Below are 20,810 nucleotides of genomic sequence, written 5' to 3' on the forward strand. Positions count from 1 at the left end.
ATTATTTTCAAGATGCCTTAAAAATAAAACCCTACATGGCCAACAGAAAATAAATTCAGCCACACCCAGGGTAGAAGGTTATATATGTAAAGAATATGTATTTTCAGCTTCTTCTGATGTTTCCTAACACTCAGCTCACAAAGCATCTTTTGTCTTACCTCTCGGTGCCTATCCCGGTCTCGAGACTTCTCTCTCACCCAATCAATTGTATTGAAATCATCATAGGTCCCCACACCAGGGATTGGCTCCTCCAAGAAGTCCATCATCCTATTTGAAGAACCTATTCCTCCACCATTGTATGACCTACTCTCTGGATTGAACAGAAAGAAGACATTAGTAATACAGACACTCTGGACATTTTTAATACCTCTTTTTTGAGCACCAGGAGGTGAGCCCTTAAACTATCAGATGACTACAGTTAGGGTATGTTGATAAAGCAGAATGATCACCTGGCAGGAACATCCTTCACATTCAGAGGTTTCTGTGGTTTAGGCACAAAACGATGAGCATCTCGAGGCAGTGTGAATGGAAAGGGACAGATGAGAATGACAGTAAAAAGGGAGAACTGACAGGAGTTGAAATACAGGGTAAAAGGGTGTATGAAAGAAAAGACACGAGCTTGGAGTAGTTCAGATATTTCAGTTTATGTTTGGGGAGGAAGACAAAAGGGTCAAAGGTTTTTGCAGACAAATTACATCAGAAGCCATTTTATTAATACATTTACAAGGCAGTAATTCAATCCTCAGAGGTGGCTTTTGCCTGAGTAGGGACTCCAAAGAAAGCATGTGGGTCTCTTCCAGAGTTCAGCTGGCTGGAATGTACATATTTCACTTCCATGGATATAAGACTTTGATCCTTGATGTCATGGGCCTGTGGAAACTTTTACTGAGTATGCCAGGACAGTCTAAGATTTCCAAGTAGAGATTTAAAGAAAAGTGCATGGCTCAGAAATGACAGGTCCCTCCCGATCCTTCAACTGAAAGAAACATATCCATTTGGCCAACAATCACATTTACCTGCTTCATTTTTAGCACTTCTACTATAATAACTTAAGCAAATGCTTTATCTTCCTTTCTAGACTAGAAGCTCTTTGAGGGTAGCCCTATCTCTGATTTCACCATTGTCTTCTCCAGTGTCCAGCACACAGCCACAACCCAGTAAATATCAGGTGAGCCCAAGTTTGTTGATGAACCCTTGGGATGAGGGAGAAGTATTTAAACTCAGAAGTAGTGCTTACACAAGGTTACTTAGTATGACTTAACAAACTTATTTACAACATTTCCACAATCCTCTGGTAGAACAAAACTTCACTATTAAACACAAAATGTAAAACTGTATTCAGGAATGCATGCAAATGCACACTGAGGAAAAATGCAGAGTAATGCCATCAATGAACTCAACTAGCCACAGCTCACATTTGCAACACCAACCTTGGCAGGGACAAAGCTATATCCAGACTGTTTGACGATAAGTTCCTCTGCAGAGAAGGCTAAAGTGGGCCCAAGCTGACCTTGTCTCCCCGCAGCTACATCCTCACCTTCACTCTCAACTCCTAACAGACAATTTGAGCACTCTCAAAGGACAAGTTTGAATTAACACCCAAGTTGCACCTGGTTTACAAATTCTATGTCTTCCAAATACCTAGTTCAGCATACCTTTCACAAACAAGGCACAGCTGAAAGGAAACGCTCTGCAGAATCCAAATCACAGTAAGAGTTGGGGTGAGGTGGGGTGGAGTGGAGGAGGTGAACAAGTTAATCTTAAAACCCCTAACCAAAGTCCTTTCCGTATCTTCAAGCATACCTGACCATGAAATGGTTGGCTGCTGAATCACCAGCTCAGCATTTCCTATCATGTCAGTGGCATACTGATAAAGATGAATGCTGGTGTGTTGTCTGAGAGATTGGAGGGAAACAGCCAGCTGGGAAAGGAGGGCAGAAAGAGGCTAAAGTATGTGGGGCAGCAGGGAACCAAGCTCTTTCAATTCTCAAGACAAATGCTGACATGAACACAGGACACCAACCAACCAGAAACTGACTTTTTCAAGCAGGTTAATGCTTCAATTGAATTTACTCTGGTTTAAGTGTGCTCCTTTCAGGAGAAATTTTCAAAGGATTTTGTGAAACTGATTTTTAAAAAGCTTCTACTAGATATCTAATGTTACACTAGGTATCAAATGAGGCCCCCAGTTCAAAGGATATTAAGAAAAAATGAAGATCTGCAACAGCTTCCTAACAGGAAAGAAAAAATCCTATTACATCACTGGGTAACATGAGTACTGAATCATCCTTCTTTGTAGATAGTCTATTATAAACGCAAATTGTCAGGCAGCTCGGAAAGAGCAGGCAGTGATTAGAATCCGACAACAGACTGCTTGTGATTCTCCAGACCCCCTTCTCCCTGGGGTCATGCTTTGGTCCTTGGCCAGGCTCAAGCCTGCTTACCTTCAATCACAGCTTTCTTTTTTTCTGCCTCAAAGAAGAAATAACCTTGGCAGCCCGCATTTCCTCATTTAGGTTGAGGAGCTTTTACAGAAGGAGCCCCGGTCTGAACTGCTTTAGAAGGGCACTTGCTGTATTCTCTGCCTTTCACAGGAACAAACACCACCTAAAGAAGCACCAATGTTCCCTGGCGGTCAGACTGTGATGTCACTGTTGGAATCACGTGACCAGACCCTTGGACCAGCCTTGGAGAAAGAAGATTTTTAACTAAGCACAGAAGCCTTAAAGATGTAGTCTCATCTAAACAAATGCCATCAAACCAGAGGCAGTCAGGTCAGTTCAGAAAACTGGGATTCAGAAAAATTTAAGGTTTTCAGACCTCATTTAGCAGAAAATCTAAGAAGGCAAAGTATAAACATCAGAAAGCATTTAAAGTTACAGGGATCTTAAATATTTTAAAAAGGGGGAGGGAGAGAGAGATAGGCAAATATGGAAAGGCTTTTTTTAATGTACTGGATACCAATAACACAGATAAAAATCTCACCAGAGTAATGAGCTAAATTAGTGAAATGAATAAAAAGATGCCAGACACAAGAGAGCACATAACATGATTTTATTCATTTAAGTTCAAAGGCAGACAAACCTAAGTTATATGGTTTTAGGATACCCATGTAAGTGACTACATTTTAAGGGGAAACAAGAAAATGCCCAAAGTAAAGACAGTAGCTGACTAGGGAGAGAGGGGAGTCATCTTCTGGATGGAGCACATGGTGAAGGTTGGGCTTTGGGAAGGCTGGCAATTTTTCTTAATCTGGGCAGGGGTTACCTGAGTATTCACATTATGATTATTCTTTAAACTGTATACACATAGCTTATGTCTTTCTACAGAGAAAATTATGAAAAATTGACCAAGGGAACATTTCATGCAAAGATGGGCTCGATAAAGGACAGAAATGGTATGGACCTAACAGAAGCAGAAGATATTAAGAAGAGGTGTCAAGAATACACAGAAGAACTGTACAAAAAAGATCTTCATGACCCAGATAATCACAATGGTGTAATCACTCATCTAGAGCCAGACATCCTGGAATGTGAACTCAAGTGGGCCTTAGAAAGCATCACTATGAACAAAGCTAGTGGAGGTGGTGGAATTCCAGTTGAGCTATTTCAAATCCTGAAAGATGATGCTATGAAAGTGCTGCACTCAATATGTCAGCAAATTTGGAAAACTCAGCAGTGGCCACAGGACTGGAAAAGGTCAGTTTTCATTTCAATCCCAAAGAAAGGCAATGCCAAAGAATGCTCAAACTACCACACAATTGCACTCATCTCACACGCTAGTAAACTAATGCTCAAAATTCTCCAAGCCAGGCTTCAGCAATACATGAACCATGAACTTCCTGATGTTCAAGCTGGTTTTAGAAAAGGCAGATGAACCAGAGACCAAATTGCCAACATCTGCTGGATCATGAACAAAGTGAGAGAGTTCCAGAAAAACATCTATTTCTGCTTTATTGACTATGCCAAAGCCTTTGACTGTGTGGATCACAATAAACTGTGGAAAATTCTGAAAGAGATGGAAATACCAGACCACCTGACCTGCCTCTTGAGAAACGTCTATGCAGGTCAGGAAGCAACAGTTAGAACTGGACATGGAACAACAGACTGGTTCCAAATAGGAAAAGGAGTATGTCAAGGCTGTATATTGTCACCCTGCTTATTTAACTTATATGCAGAATACATCATGAGAAACGCTGGACTGGAAGAAACACAAGCTGGAATCAAGGTTGCCGGGAGAAATATCAATAACCTCAGATATGCAGATGACGCCACCCTTATGGCAGAAAGTGAAGAGGAACTCAAAAGCCTCTTGATGAAAGTGAAAGAGGAGAGTGAAAAAGTTGGCTTAAAACTCAACATTCAGAAAACGAAGATCATGGCATCCAGTCCCATCACTTCATGGGAAATAGATGGGGAAACAGGGGAAACAGTGTCAGACTTTATTTTTGGGGGCTCCAAAATCACTGCAGATGGTGACTGCAGCCATGAAATTAAAAGACGCTTACTCATTGGAAGGAAAGTTATGACCAACCTAGATAGCATATTCAAAAGCAGAGACATTACTTTGCCAACAAAGGTACGGCTAGTCAAGGCTATGGTTTTTCCTGTGGTCATGTATGGATGTGAGAGCTGGACTGTGAAGAAAGCTGAGTGCCAAAGAATTGATGCTTTTGAACTGTGGTGTTGGAGAAGACTCTTGAGAGTCCCTTGGACTGCAAGGAGATCCAACCAGTCCATTCTGAAGGAGATCAGCCCTGGGATTTCTTTGGAAGGATGATGCTAAAGCTGAAACTCCAGTACTTTGGCCACCTCATGCGAAGAGTTGACTCACTGGAAAAGACTCTGATGCTGGGAGGGATTGGGGGCAGGAGGAGAAGGGGATGACAGAGGATGAGATGGTTGGATGGCATCACTGACTCTATGGACATGAGTTTGAGTGAACTTCAGGAGTTGGTGATGGACAGGGAGGCCTGGCGTGCTGTGATTCATGGGGTCGCAAAGAGTCGGACACGACTGAGCGACTGAACTGAACTGAACCACCTAAGTGAATGCACAGAGCAGCCACTGTTAAACATTAATCTAGTCGGTGTGCTCCAATAATCAGACCTACATATACTGTTTCAAAATGTTGTGATTACTGTCATCAATTCTTAAGGCCTGATGAATCCTAAAGTATCAATATAACAAACCTTAGGAAATGTGAGGCACTTCATGGAACCTACGTGCTTTTCGTCCAGTCCATCACTATGACAGTATCTCAGTTCTTGATGAACTAACCTGGCACTAACAAGAAGTAAAATGAAGCAGCAACTGATAGTATTGTGGCAAAGAATTAACAAGTTTAAAAAGCAAAAGCTATGACTCAAGTGTGACTGTACTGTACAATTATACTTTTAGAAAAGTATGTATTTCTTACTTAAAGAGGATGACAGGGCCAACCTCACAAGCCTCCTTCAAGGTTTTCTTTACTAAATGGGATTCTATGTGTAGTATCTGAAGACCACTACAGAATATATTTGCTTATAATTAGACTTGCATTACCTTATTAGATTTTTTTTACACTTTAACATACTAGTTTTTGGTACTTAAGAAAATGTATAGATTTTCAATGTTTGGTAACTGGATTGCATAACTAGTACCATGTCAATAACTTCTGGTGAAAGTTCACGTGTTTTTCAAATGCTCCATCAGTGCTTCTGCGGAGGAACTATTTTATTCCATGTAAATTTACCTCTCTTGAAAACTAGAGGACTGATAGCTATGACACAGTCCTCCTACTAAAATGAGATTTAATTACAATTCAGATTAAGAAATGAGGCACTGGATTTTCAGCAACGTGGTTGGATCTAGATATTATCACATTAAGCGAAGTAATGCAGAGAAAGACAAATGTTGCATGATACCACTTACATGCGGAATCTAAAAAATGATACAAACGAACTTATTTACAAAACAGAAACAGACTCACAGACATATAAAACACACTTACAGTTACTAAAGAGGAAGGAAAGGGAGAAAATTTAGGAGTTGGGATTAGCAGATGCACACAACTATATATAAAATAGATAACCAACAAGGACCTACTGTATAGCATAGGAAACTATACTCAATATTTTGTAATAACCTATAAGGGAAAAGAATATGAAAAGGAATATAGATATATTTAGTGTATATATATATATATATATATACACACACACTAAAATTACAATGAGTTGTTGTATTCAATTTTTGGCTGTAATTTATGCAATTGCTTTTTGTGATTTTTAGAGAAGGAGGCACCTGTGTTACTTTATTACTATATAATTTTCCTAATCAATATTTGGTGAATGTTACTAGTCAGTCTACCTTACATTTTGTTTATGATTCTAAATTGTTTTAAGTTATGTTTACAGTATGTTTTTATCCTTTAATTTGGTGGCTGCATTAAAATTCTCTCCCATCCTCCCCAAAATGTATAAATGAATCACTCTGCTGTATACCAGAAATTAACACAATATTATAAATCAACTATACTTCAATTAAAAAAAATAAATGAGGCACTGGTATTCAGAATTTGACATTATATTTCTTTTACTCTTTTCTACCCCACTATTCCCTTCTCTGCCAAATGTGTAATCTCTAGCACATGTTCCTTTATACAGGCTGTCAGGTGTAAGTCAATTACTATGGAAATAAGAGAAATGCTTACCAATTTTTAATGTATCCTATGATAAAACCACAACAGTAAAGTTGATATTTGGGGACAGAGTTATTTTTGTGGAGCACAGATCTGATCAGATCGTTTTCTGTTTCTAATATGTTAGTTGCTCCTACAACAAAGTTTTTAAAACTTTCAACATAGGAAGACCACTTAACGAGGATTTGACACAAGTATGGACTAGGAATTAGAAGATATTCATCATAATTTTTAGAATAGGAAAAAATACTTTAACTGTATAATAAGGATGATGACAATAATACTACTACTTTTTAAGGTTTTATCAATGAGAGGGATGAAACTTACTCTTTCACAGAGGTGTCTATATATGACTTGATGACAAATAGCTTAAGCTGTGGGTCTTATTCCACATCCAATTGGTCTATTTTCTTAGCATTTTTTTTTACTTAGTAGAAAGAAATATTAAATTCATAAAACTAAGTTATCAAGAATGAGTGTAGAAATTATTCCATTCTGGATCAACTACTGAGGTACAAATAGAGTAGCAAAATGCAAAAGGCTTTTCAAAAAACAATGGATTAAAACTTAAGCTTCTTCAGATAAACAAGCACCTACTGTATAACACAGGGAACTATAGTCAGTATCTTGTAATAACCTATGAGGGAAAATATTATTAATCTGAAAAAGTATATATATATATATATATATATATAACAGAATCACTTTCCTGTACAACCTGAAATACTGTAAATCAACTATACTTCAATTTAAAAACAGGGTGATTTTTTTTAAAAAGTTAAGCTTCTGGTGTGTACTCTGCCAAGAAAAAAAGCAAAATTAAACAACAGCTCTAAATATCAAGATTGGGGTTCTTAGGCAAGTCTATATTCTTGTGTCTACACACACACACACACACACACACACACAAAGGTAAAACTTATCTAAGTTTTGAAGGCATAGTGTGCCATTCACCATAAGTTATATAAGAAATGGTTTAATGCTCTAGCAGGAAAATGATTCAAGTTAAAGTACATCTGGATCTTAAATGATAATAGAAAGGTCCCCTAAAGCTTATCTGCATTGCTTGAGTCTGGGACAAAAATGTACAGAAAACTAGTCAGAAAAAAAAAAGTCAACCTTGAAACAGCTTTCCTGGAAAGGTCTAAAAACTTAATTAATGGGTGTATAAAAGCACATGGCTGAATGAGGAGGCATATAAATGAATTTATTTTGCTCATTTCCCTTTATGGAAACCACTTTCTAATATTTTCTAAAAATCACATGATGCTTAAAACTAGAAAACCCCTTAAGATACAAGAAAATAAATTCCAATTTGAGAATTAATGTTTATTTCAATCTCTAACCAATATGCCATTAGAAATTTCCTGGGGGAGCTGAACAGTAACTGATTAAGTGAATTAGTTAAACACTAACAGAAACACAAGGGGAAAGAGGATAGAAAGAAACCTTGTGCACCCTGACATACTGCTTTAGTGACATACTGGGCTCACTTACTGGCAGCAGCCTAAAGAAAGAAAGAAGCACACAGAGAAATGGAGCAGGGCTATTGGTATGCATCAGAGGACTTGGAAAATAGTTGCACTTTTAGGATATATTTCAGTTTTTACAGGGATATTTTGTATTTTTGCAAAGCTAAAAGCACATATACAAAAACAGTCAACATTCTACCTAGCACACATCAGCAGATATTCATCCTGTGATTTTTAAAATTGTACCTTCATTCAACAACAAGTACTAAGAGTTTATTATGAGCCACTTCTCACTTTCATATCTGCACCCCTTTCCCTTCTTGTACTGGTTCATCTATTCCAGATCTCCCAACAAGCCATGAACTCTTTCACATTCCATTCACCTCTGTGTTTGAGAATACATTACAGTTGAAGCCTCAGTAATTAGTCAACATTTTTAGGACCTTTCTATCAACTTGTGCCTCCATTTTGCTTTCCCACTAACCCATACCCACTAGTTGAAAAGCAAATATTAGTGAAGCAGCCCTCTCATCAAAGCCCTGGAGAGTGTCACAGGACTATGTTATGCTTTAATATACTATCTTAGTTTGGCTCCTAGGGCACTTATTCAGGGTGACTATTTCCATTGACTGGGCTTCCCAGGTGGTACTAGTGGTAAAGTAACTTAGCAGGCACGCATTCCATTGATACATATCTGTTAAGCCATACTGGTTGTTACATAGTGAAATACCTCACTTTGTGAGTGGCTGTAGAGAGATAACTACAGAGAGAGTCTTTCCTAAGGACTCTCTTCCCCCACAACCATCCCCCAGAGGCTCCTGAACTTTCCCATGATGCAGCAGCTGCAACACCAAGAGGCTCCGGGACATGGCTCAGTGTCTGTGTTGTTCTGACGGTCACCCCTGCACCCATTTCAATTAAGGACTGACTGCTGAGAGCTGGGCTGCCCAGGTGGCGCTAGTGGTAAAGAACCCGCCTGCCTAATACAGGCGAAAAGACACAAGTTCAATCAGGTGTTGAGAGAGGTGGGCAACAGAACTGCAACAACAGGAACAAATATATATGTGCTATTAAAATAAAGTTTGAGGGTTACAAGAAGTATACAGGAAGATGGGGCATGGCAGAAAGGGATAGGAAAAAGGCTTTTGAGATAAGCATTTATCTAGATTCTAATACCACCTTCAGACTCCATGGCTCCCATTGGATACAGCTCTGTCCACACAAGGTTGCAGACATTTGCTTCACAGTGTATCTTTTAAGCTTTCTATTCCCAGCCATCTGTTCTAATCTAGAAGTTTCCCCACCCAACTCACTTTCATTACCAGTGGAGCTAGGGTACTAACTGCTAGAGTTACCAGTGTTTGGAAAAACAACTTGAGGAGCATGGTTTGGTACCTATAGACTCCCAATGTACAAAATCAATGCAGAAATGGAAATAGAGGGGCTAGGTTTGACAGCATTGCTGAAAGGGTTGTCCATATAAAGAAAATAGCCCTCTGCTCCCTTACTTGCTCTTCATTCCTTCCTTCTCAACTTTATACTTTACAAGGGACTGACAAGAGGACTGGGAAATGTAATGGATAGGGAGATCTTGCTCTAAGAAGTACATTCCATACCAGAGCATTGAGAAACCCTTTGGCTAGCACAAGCCTATGTAATTACTTATACTTATTATTTTAGAAGCAGCAACTCACCAGTTCTTCTGTACTGAGCCTACATTGGTTTCTCTCTATTAATCTCCAAAAGGAAGCCGGGGATAAGAGATTAGCAATCATTCTTTGGCAGGGAGAAAAACTTCAAGAGAGGAAATAGCAAGTTCTTCCCAAACTCATGGGAATAGTGTGATGTTATGGACAAAAAAATTAATTAGGACTTCCAGTGGTTAAGACCCCATGCTGCCAATGTAGGGGGCACGGGTTCGATCCCTAGTCAGGGAACTAAGATCCCACAAGGTATATGGAATGCCCCAAACAAACAAAAATGAATTAAGCACACACACATATAATCTAGGAAATGCTCTTAAATTTAGAAACACTTGGACCTGCATACACCAACATATGCATGTTATTCACTGCAGCACTGGAAACAATGAAAGAGTCCAGTAATGGGGGAATAGCACAAGGAAAGAAGCAGACTGATGTGTACTGAAACAGAAAAATCTCTCAAACCTACTATGTGAAAAAAGCTATTTACAAAATAAGATTTTTAAAAATTGTGTATCTCTGTGTTAACTGGATAGAAAAAGAATTGAAAGGGTCATAACTGAATTATTTTGAAGGGTTATCTCTGGAGTGGGAAGTCGGCAGTGAGGGGGGGTACTTTCACATGTTATATACATGTGCACTGTTTGAATCTCTAACAGTGAGGTGTGTTTATGTGTTATGTGTGTTTCTAAAAAGAAAAATAACAATAATGCAGCTAGAAGATTAGAAACAGGACATCGCAAAGGAAAGACTTCTATTGTGAGAGGCAGACCATTGGGGTATTTGGAAACAAAACAGGCGACAGGTTTCAGACAACACCAGGAAAAATGTACCAGAAGGAAGATGGCTTACTAAATTTTTAAGTGAAAGTCAATGGGAAAAATAGTCTTCGTGATCAGGCCCATTGTCCAGCAATAAGAAGATACAGATTCCAAGCCTAGCTCCATAACTCAGTAATTTTGTCACCCTGAGCAACTGCCTTCATCTTTGTGGCTTTAAGGTTCCCCGTCTGTAAAATGAGGGTGTATTAACATGTATGATTTTTACAGTCCTGTCCCACCCTCAAACTCATTATTTTAGCAATGATTATTTGTGGATCATTCATACATTGTGCTAAATGACTTTTCAGAAGACCTTAGCTTTGAAGAATTTCAAAGGTATTTTGATTGCATAGTTAGATAATACTCTTCTGGCAAGATCATAAAATGGTACTAATCTTGGAAAAGTAAGATTCAGCTCAGCAGTGAAGTGGGGCACACCTGGGACCAAACGCATCTGGTCTCCGGCTAACCAGAGCTATACCAACATGGTTACCAAACCTCTGGAGGACCCGCTAGCCACAGACCCCAGAAACACGCGCAACACTCCCAAAACATCACAGCAACCCTTTCCTCTACCCTAGAATGTCATAAACTGGAACAAAGTGTGGTTCAAAATAGTCCACTCAGGATTTATTAGAGGCCAAATGTTTGTCCTCTAATTTTCTTCTTTCAAGAGGGGACCAAAGCAGTGTAACTAATTAGAAAATAAATGGGGAGCTTCCAGATTCAGCCCTTGCAAGTAAAAAGCTCAGTTGTCTTGCTGTTCACTTGAAACTAATACAACACTGTAAATTAACTATACTTCAGTTAAAATAAATAAATAAGTTGTCACTCCCATTTGAAAAACAAGAAAAGGCTAGAAAAAACTGGAAAATCAGTAACTTTTCCAGGGCTCACCAGAGAGAAATATAAGGTTGCAAAGGAAATTCCAACCCCCAGATCTGAAGAGACAGGCTTATCTGAAAAGACATCGAGAAAGATCTGCTTACCTGGCCACTTAAATGGCAATTCTGACTAATTTCTGAAGGCTGAGTATGGACTTACATGAGAATAAGAAACTTCTGAGCCTATACTTCGGTGTTCTCAAAGAAAGATCTCCTCCAGACTCTGATGAAAAGGTAAGAGTTATCATTGTGAAATAGGCCAAACAGGTCATTCTAACAAAGGCCTATGCTCCAGGGGAAAATACTTTGCCTGAGACTTATCCCAGGTGGGGGAAGGGCATTCTTCCCTCTCCAGCCCCTACCCCAGCCTCCTAATCTCACCTAAGGGAAAAAAAAGCAAAGTCAGTAGGGGTCTGGGCTTCCAGGAAATGGGTTGGAAATTCTGACAGGGGTAGGGGACAGGGAAAACAAAGTGCTATACCACTGGATTATATTTTGTGAAGGTCAAATACAAAACACAGGTCCAACAGACACTGCGATTTAATCAGAAAATTATAAAATAACCTATTCCCCTATACCATACCACCATACCAACAGGGCTCCTGTATACTGGCTCAGAAGGTAAAGAATCCAGCAGCAAAGACCTGTGTTCCATTCCTGGGCTGGGAAGATCCCCTTGAGAAGGGAATGGCAACCCACTCCAGTATTCTTGCCTGGGAAATCCCATAGACAGAGAAGCCTGGTGGGCTACACTCCACGGGATCACAAAGAGTTGGACACGACTGAGTGACTAATGCTTTCACTTTCATACTTAATAGCAGTGAATTACAGCTGCAAGATACAGAATGGAGTGGTGCTTAAGGAAGCTCAGTCAAGACAGGAGACAAAAACAAGGACACTAGAGAGATTTAGCCCCCTAGCACCAATGATTACACCAAACATTAAACACAGCCCAACTCCTAGCCAGTTTAACATAAATCTTAACACAAGAGAATTAAACTAGAAACCTACAGAAAAATAGCTGGAAAATGCCGAAATACCTGGAAATTAAGCAACACGCTGCCAAATAACCCATGGGTTAAAGACCTCTCAAGATGAATTTTGAAATATTTTGAAGTGAAAATGAAAATACAACATAACAAAATTTGTGGGATACAGCAAAAGCAGTCCTTAGAAATTTATAGTATTAAATGTATATATTAGAAAAGAAGATCTAAAATCAAAAGATCTGACCCTCACCAAAGAAGACATACAGATGGCAAATAGCAAATGAAAAGATGCTCATCATCATTTGTCATTAGGGTAATGCAAATTAACAATGAGATCCCACTGCACACCTATTAGAATGGCTAAAATCTAAAACACTGACAATACCAACTGCTTGCAAGGATGTGGAGTTACAGGCACTATCAATCATTGTTGACGGGGAAACAAAATGGCACACCCACTTTAGAAGACAGTTTGGCAATTTCTCATAAAACTAAAAAGTTTTATCACATAATCCAGAAATCACACACCATATATTTACCCAACTGACTTGAAAACTTATGCCTAAGGGAAAGCTCACACACAGATATTTGTAGCAGCTTTAGTCATAATTGTCAAAAGTTGGAAGAAACCAAGATGTTATACAGTAGGTAGGTGAATGAATAGACTAACTGTGGTATAGCTGGACAGTGGAATATTATTCAGCAATGAAAAGGAATGCGCTATCAATCTACACAAAGACATAGAAGAGCCTTAAATGCATATTGCTAAATGAAAGAAGCCAATCTGAAAAGTCTACACACTGTATGATTCTGTTCATAAAGAAACTCTCAAAGTGTTAGTCACTCAGTTGTATCCAACTCTTTGAGACCCCCATGGACTATACCCCACCAGGATTCTCTGTCCATGGGACTTTCCAGGCAAGAATACTGGAATGGGTAGCTATTCCCTTCTCCAGGGGATCTTCCTGACCCAGGGATCAAACCCACGTCTCCTGCACTGAAGGCAGATTCTTTACTGGCTGAGCCACCCAGGAAAGCCCAAAGATATCCTGGAAAAGACAAATTTATGAAGATGAAAATGGATTGATGGTTGCCAGGGGCTCAGAAGGAAGGACATTGAATAGGTAAGACATGGGATTTCTCAGGGCAGTGAAACTATTTTGCATGATACTGTAATAGTAGATACACGTCACCATGTACTTATCAAAATCTATAGAGCTTTACAGTACAAAGAGTGAACCTTAATGTATGCAATTAAAAAAAAATCCCAGGATGGAATGCATTAAGTGACAAAAGAATCTAATTATATTACAAATTTGTGAAACAGCCTCTCTAAAAGGGGTAAAAGGAAAAGATGCTGACCCAAGTAACTAGAAATGGAGTTTTTAAAACTAAAGGCAAAAGGAATTTTGTATAAGTGCTTTACTCTAGTTGATAAAGTAGTTTCCCATGAAGGATATGGGTTAACAATTTGAAATCCATGCATGCACATTGGAAATGAACAGTTAAAAATTGGATGGTGGATGGTGAGAGCCATGTTTCTCACTACCTTAAGGGGAAGGTTACAGTCAAGTAAGGGAAGAAGGCAAGAATGAACCATGTGTTAATGGATTAGAATTAGAGACATCAGTATGATCTCATGTTTAGCTTAATATAGATGCAGATAGTTAAATATGTAGGTCAGTATACACATATATTTGTATTTCCTTACTGAGTGGGCCTAGAATCAACAACACCCCAATAGGAAAAAGCACACTGAATGCCCAGATCTTGGTTTCTAATACCAACCTCCACTGAAAGGAACCAGGGCTCCTTGGAGAAATGGCTGATTCTAGGACTGAGTCAGGAAATACATAACATGGGCCTGGAGTATGTTGTACCAAAAAGTAAGTAAGTGCTCAAGAAACCTCCACAGTAACAGGGGTATGTCAAAGGGAAACAGAGCCAACTGAAAGAGCTTTGAGTGGACAGCTAGAAAAATTTGAATAAAATAAATTATAATGGATTATAGTCCAAAGTATTAAACAAATGAGTCCCTACTGTTATAAATAAATGATTAAATAAATAACTGGGAGAGAATAGAGAAATCTCTAATGAAGAACAATTCCAAATAGTATCTTTAGATACTCCACCCTCAAGGAGGTAGAGAATAACTTCCTTATTCTTAAGTGTCAGCTATGCAGTGACTTCCTTCCAAAGAACACATTATGAAAAGGATGAAAAAAGTGTAACTTCGCAGTCGAAAAATTGATAAATACTGCCTCATCCAAGTGATCAAGGTGAACATCAGCAGTCATGAGTCATACTGACAGCATATACCTTTGATATGAATGTGGTAAGAAAGACATTTTACCTCTAGTCTTCTCCCCCAAGTTTCAGTCTAATTATGAGAAAAGCATCAAACAAATCCCAGTTGAGCAACAATCTACAAACACCGGGCCAGTACTCCTCAAAACTGTCAAGATCACCAAATAGAAAGGAAGTCTAAGAAACCATCACAGCCAAGAGGGGCCCAAGGAGACACAATGACAAAATGTAATGTTGTATCCTGGATGGGACATTGGGTAAAAACTCAGTAGATCCAAATAAAACATATACTTAAGACAACAATATAAACATATAAATGGGGGAGAGATTATGGGGTGTACATTCTAAAATCTGACCAGGTATTTTCCCATTAAGGAAACTTTAAAGCCTTTAATGCCTGTGGACCATCACCATACACCCCATTTTATGGGTTCAGCATATAAAACAGGTGAGGTTTATGGCTCCACAGAGCTTCTGATATCAGTCACTCTTTTTTCAAGCTCAAAAAGCAGTAATAACAATTGCCATTCTCCTAGGATAAGTGTTTAAAAAATCTGCCTACATTGCAAGAGACTGGGGTTCGATCCCTGGGTCAGGAAGATCCCCTGGAGAAGGGAATGGCAAATCACTCCAGTATTCTTGTCTGGAGGATCCCATGGACAGAGGAGCCTGGTGGGCTACAGTCCATGGGGTTGCAGAGAGTCGGACATGACTGAGCGACTAACACTATTACTACTACCACTGCTGCTGCTGCTACTTCTATTACTAGGCCAAATGTTTAGGGAAGTTTGAATACCTTGAGGGTGATGGATCCCAAATTCCGTTTCCTTCTCCTTCTCGCACCATGCACACAAATTGCTTGAGACAGTTTGGGAGAACCTAACTGAAATGATGATGGTAGGTTTCTCCATTCTGGTTTTTTTGTTTTTTGTTTTTTTTTTTTAACAGCAGGGCAGAACAAATAGAACTGTTTCACAGCTTCCATGGTGTATTTCACACACTGTCATATTTTTTCATTTTAAATGAGTTTTTTTTTTTTTTTTTTTCCTTTCCCTGGGACATCCGGAGCTTATGCTGAGGCTGGCAGGGGTGGTCTGGGCATGTGCTCACATGTGAGGGAGAAATGGCCTGCCTATACTTCACCTGGGCTTGTAAGTTATCTCTGACATTTCTGGTCTGTTCTCCATGTCTAATTGGTCTTACTGATGCTCACTCCAAAATTTCTCCAGAACTCATTCTTCCCCCATCTCCATTCCTGCTGTCTTAACTCAGGCCTTTGCTCTTTTGCCTAGATTGTTCAAAACTAAGTTTAATGGTCTTCCAGTCTCCAGCATACCCTTCCCCTGAATCCATCCTCCACACTGCCATACATTCTCTAAAACATCGATCTAATCACATTCCTCTGCTTTTAAATCATTTGGTAACTGCTTGGTTACAAGGTAAGGTCTAAAAGCTCTCCCAACCTATCTCCTGCTCCAACTGTCACCATCCCCACCCTTGAGTCTCATGCCCCAGACTCACAGCCTCTGTTTTGAGCAGAAAAGGGTCTCTCCTGCTGCTGCTTCCTCTACCTGTGCTGTACTTTCTGCCAGGAATCTCTCTTCATTCTACAGTTAGGGAGTAGCAGCAAGGCAGGCTAGGTAGAAAGATGAGGAAGTGAGAGGAAGAAGGGTATCGAAGAACATTACCAAAACAGCACAGTTCATATCTGGGTATTCCATAAAATACTGAATGCATGCATGACTGAATTGCTGACAAGTAGTTCCAGGCTGCGGAGGCAGGCAAGTGAGAACAGATGGACTACGAGAATAGCTCTGAATTTTTTCCTGTTACTCAAACCCTTTTTCTATTTGCCTCCTCCTCCCGTTCATTCAGATCTCTGTGTTTATGTTTCTTGTAATTTACAGACTACTATAACACTACCTCAGATGCATTTAACCGTGCCATGCATAATTTATTTATTCATTCCTCATAAATCAGCCCCTCCAGCCATCTGGAAAGCAAGAACCACTTCTACTGCCTTTAAAGTTCCTTTTAACTAATCTTCTTAGTATGTGCTATTGTGCCTGGTTCAAAATGTAATATTTTATGCACAGTTTCACCACCAAATATCAAGGACTTTATGACCTTTCTTTTCTATTGCTGTTGTCATGATCATTAGGAAATGCTGTGTGAAAACATTAAAGTAAGAACAACTAAAAAGCAAAGCAAGAAAATTATATCATTACAGAGTATTGTAAGTGGACTGATTTTTGTGCGTGGTTCATGGAAAATAGCTTCATTATTATATGGTCAGACTCTGGAAACCACAAGTAGTAATTCTGCTGTGAAGGATAGTGAAAAGTGAAGGACTAGTCATGTAAAACCATATTCTACAATCATAAGCAATGTTAAAATCTTGCCTGCCTTAGTTTTCTAGTTTATTAAATGAGAATAACGGATATTCACCCCATCACCTACTGAGAGCAATATGAACACACAAAAAGTGCTTTGGTCATATAGATGCCATATGAAATCATTTTTCATTAAAAGCAATGATGATAACTAAACTACTCTGGTTTAACCAGAAGGCTTAAGTAGAGGTAGCCAATTTTAGTTAACAGATACCCTAACTGACCACTTCAGTAGAGCCAGTAATTGACATAACTGATTCATTATGGTTATAACTACACATAAATGGACATGATACACAAATGTTCCTTTTATATTAGTAGGCAAATAGAAAAACCCACCAAATACTAAGCTATGAGTACCTCCCTCTTATGAACTTTAAATTCAGGGGTCTCTTCTACTGTCACTGCCCTGAGGTAACTTTACCAGGCAAATTTCTTTATCTTTTTTTAAATGTTTTATTTATTCATTCATTTATTTTTGGCTTTGCAGGGTCTTCATTGCCGCGCAAGCTCTTTTCTAGTTGCGGGGAGTGGAGGTTACTCTCTAGTTGCAGCGTGTGGGCTTCTCATTACAGTGATTTCTCTTGTTGCAGAGCAGGGGCTGTAGGGCGTGTAGGCTCAGTAGTTGTGGCTCCCAGACTCTAGAGCACAGACTTAATAGTTGTGGTGCAAGGGCTTAGCTGCTCCACGTCATGTGGGATCTTTCTGGATCAGGGATCAAACCTGTGTCTCCTGCACTGGCAGGCAGATTCTTTACCACTGAGCTACCAGGAAAGCCCCTTGTTATCCTTTTGAATTCATGTTTTTCATATTGGTATATTCATCCCAAGTTGTTCGCCTCCCCTCAGAGAAGCCTTCCCTGACCATTCCAACCACAGTATTATTCTCGGTTATCATCTATTGTCATAATTAACTAGAGAATCTGTCTGTTTATTTATCCAACTAGATCTAAATTCCAGATCAGCTTGGATCTTATCTATGTTAATCCGGCCACTGTATTCTTAGTGCCTATAGCAGTACCCGGTTCATAGCAGGTACTCGATGAGAATGTGAAAGAGTTTGTCCTCACAGTGACAATAAAGTTCATTCAAACTTCTCAGCATGACATTCAAGACCCAAATTTACTTATTTAGGCTTATATCTTCCATTTTATATCTCTATATGTTTGCTGCTCTGTAAAAGCTTACTTTCTGCCTTGAATGCTCTTCCTCCTACCTAGTAACTTATCTTCCAAGGCCCTTCTCAAACACACCTTTTCTGTGAAATTTTTTCCAGTCCTACAAACACATACACACACACACACACACACAGAATGCGTCCTCTGCTAAGTTCTTATAAGAGCTATAGCACTTATAATATAGGGTTATAATAGACATAAAATAATGATGATGATAGCTAACATTTTATTGAGCATTAACTTGATACCAGGTACATAAGCATTTTATATATTATTATCTCATTTAATCCTGACAACAACTCTAAGAGATAGATACTGTCATAAATAGTTATGTTTCTGCTAGCTAGAATCAACTTCATGAAGGCAGGTATGGTGCCTTAAAGCCTTCCTAATTCCCAGAACCTAGAAAAATATCTGCAATGTCATATGCCCTTAACACAAATTTGCTAAATAATGAATTCTGACAGTAGTTTCTTGCCTCCTGACTTCACTTTGAGAATGGCAATCCCAGTAACTTAAAGAAACAGACAACAGTTTTAAGTACATAAATTTAATCTAGATGCTCATGTAAAACTTTTTTTAAAAAAGGAAGGTATCTTGGAATCCTGACTCTTCTCTTTTTCTTACATTCTATATCAAATGCATAAACTGTGCCAAACTTGGAGACTTTTAGATAATGATAAAGAGGGCTTCCCTGGTGGCTCAGATGGTAAAGAATCTGTCTGCTAGGCAGGAGACCTACGTTCAATCCCTGTGTTGGGAAGATCCCCTGGAGGAGGGAATGGCTACTTTCTCCAGAATTATTGTCTCCTTGGACAGAGGAGCCTGGCAGGCTACAGTTAATGGGGTCATAAAGAGTCAGACATGACTGAGTGACTAACAGTGAAAGTTACTCCTATCATGTCTTAATGGATGTTGATATTAGAGACTTTTGTAAAATACGATGTAGAGTAAGTAAATTGCCTCTGTAGCTGGAATCTGAATAGGACTCTTTCCTTTCATCTGATATTACTTGATAATGTTTTAAAATAATTATTTTCTTTTCAGAGACATGAAGCAGTAAATTCACTTTGCTAAAGATTATAATGTCCACCTCTTAAGCAGCTTACACATAGGAACTTCTGATTTTTTTTAATGAAAAACACACATTTATATATGACAGTTCATACAAAAATGCTATGCTGTTCTGAAAATACTTTAATTGATTCTACTACTAAATCTGAAAAACTCTTGGGATTTCCTAGAGCCATAAAAATGTTTGGTCTGAAATAAACAATTTATTTATCCACTAAAAAAAATAATTTAATCTTAAAGTGATACAGTCCTTTCTAATTATAACAAGAAACTAAGCAGATACAAAAGGGTTATATACCTAGCTATATACAAAATTTAAAATATTTGAAGATTAAAAAAACAAAGCTAACAAAGGCAAACCAGGAAGAGAAAAAATATATTTTCAACCTACATTAGACAAAAGATTAAGAATAATAATATGAAGTGAAAGTTGCTCAGTCGTGTCTGACTCTTTGTGACCCCATGGACTTAGTCCATGGAATTCTCCAGGCCAGAATACTGAAGAGGATAGCCTTTCCCTTCTCCAAGGGATCTTCCCAACCCAGGGATCAAACCCAGGTCTCCCACATTGCAGGTGGATTCTTTACCAGCTAAGACACAAGGGAAGACCAAGAATACTGGAGTGGGTAGCCTATCCCTTTTCCAGTGGATCTTCCCAGCCCAGGAATCAAACCGGGGTCTCCTGCATTGCAGGCAGATTCTTTACCAACTGAGCTATAAAGGGCTCTTATTAAAAAAATAAGATAGCCCATTAGAAAAACAGGAACATTGTATGAACAGGAAACTTTCAGAAAAAGAATTTTTTTTTGTCCATGTCATGGGGCTTGTGGGATCTTAGTTCCTCAACCAGGGACTGAACCCAGGCTCCTGGCAGTGAGAATGTGAAGTCTGAACCATTGGACCACCAGGGAATTCCCCAGAAAAAGAAATTTAAATGGTTAATAAACATGAAAATATGCTCAAGCTCAATAATTTAAAAAAGTAAAAATTAAAATAATGGGGATATATTTATTTCATCATATTGTAAAGATGAAAAAATAATTATAATATTTAGTACCAGTAAGGTGGTGGGGAAATACACACTCTTACACACTCATGCTACAAAAATGCTCTCATACACTTAAAAGATACACATCACACACACACACAAATAGCAAAATACTGTAAACAACTGAAATGTGTATCAATAAAAGCTTAGTTAAATAAACTATGCTATATCTATCCCATGAAATTATATGTAGCCAATGAAAAGAATGACATTACTGGATAACCAAACAATATATAAGAGGAATTCTCCTTTCATAAATAT

General features: G+C 38.7%; 1 protein-coding gene across 3 annotated transcripts in view; it reads right to left on the minus strand.

Moving 5' to 3' along the window:
- The window catches only part of CLCN5 (chloride voltage-gated channel 5), a 183,346-nt gene that overhangs the window by 30,016 nt on the left and 132,520 nt on the right, over nt 1-20,810 (minus strand). For 2 of the 3 annotated variants that reach the window (XM_027535518.1, XM_027535519.1), the window contains one exon: nt 159-310. In XM_027535518.1, coding sequence (XP_027391319.1) covers nt 159-310 — 152 coding nt within the window. Of the gene's footprint in view, nt 1-158; nt 311-2,444; nt 3,341-20,810 lie in introns of those variants that run through there. The other variant, XM_027535520.1, reaches the window with a different exon arrangement.

This window comes from Bos indicus x Bos taurus, chromosome X (assembly GCF_003369695.1).
Source record: "Bos indicus x Bos taurus breed Angus x Brahman F1 hybrid chromosome X, Bos_hybrid_MaternalHap_v2.0, whole genome shotgun sequence".
Taxonomy (NCBI): Eukaryota; Metazoa; Chordata; class Mammalia; order Artiodactyla; family Bovidae; genus Bos; species Bos indicus x Bos taurus.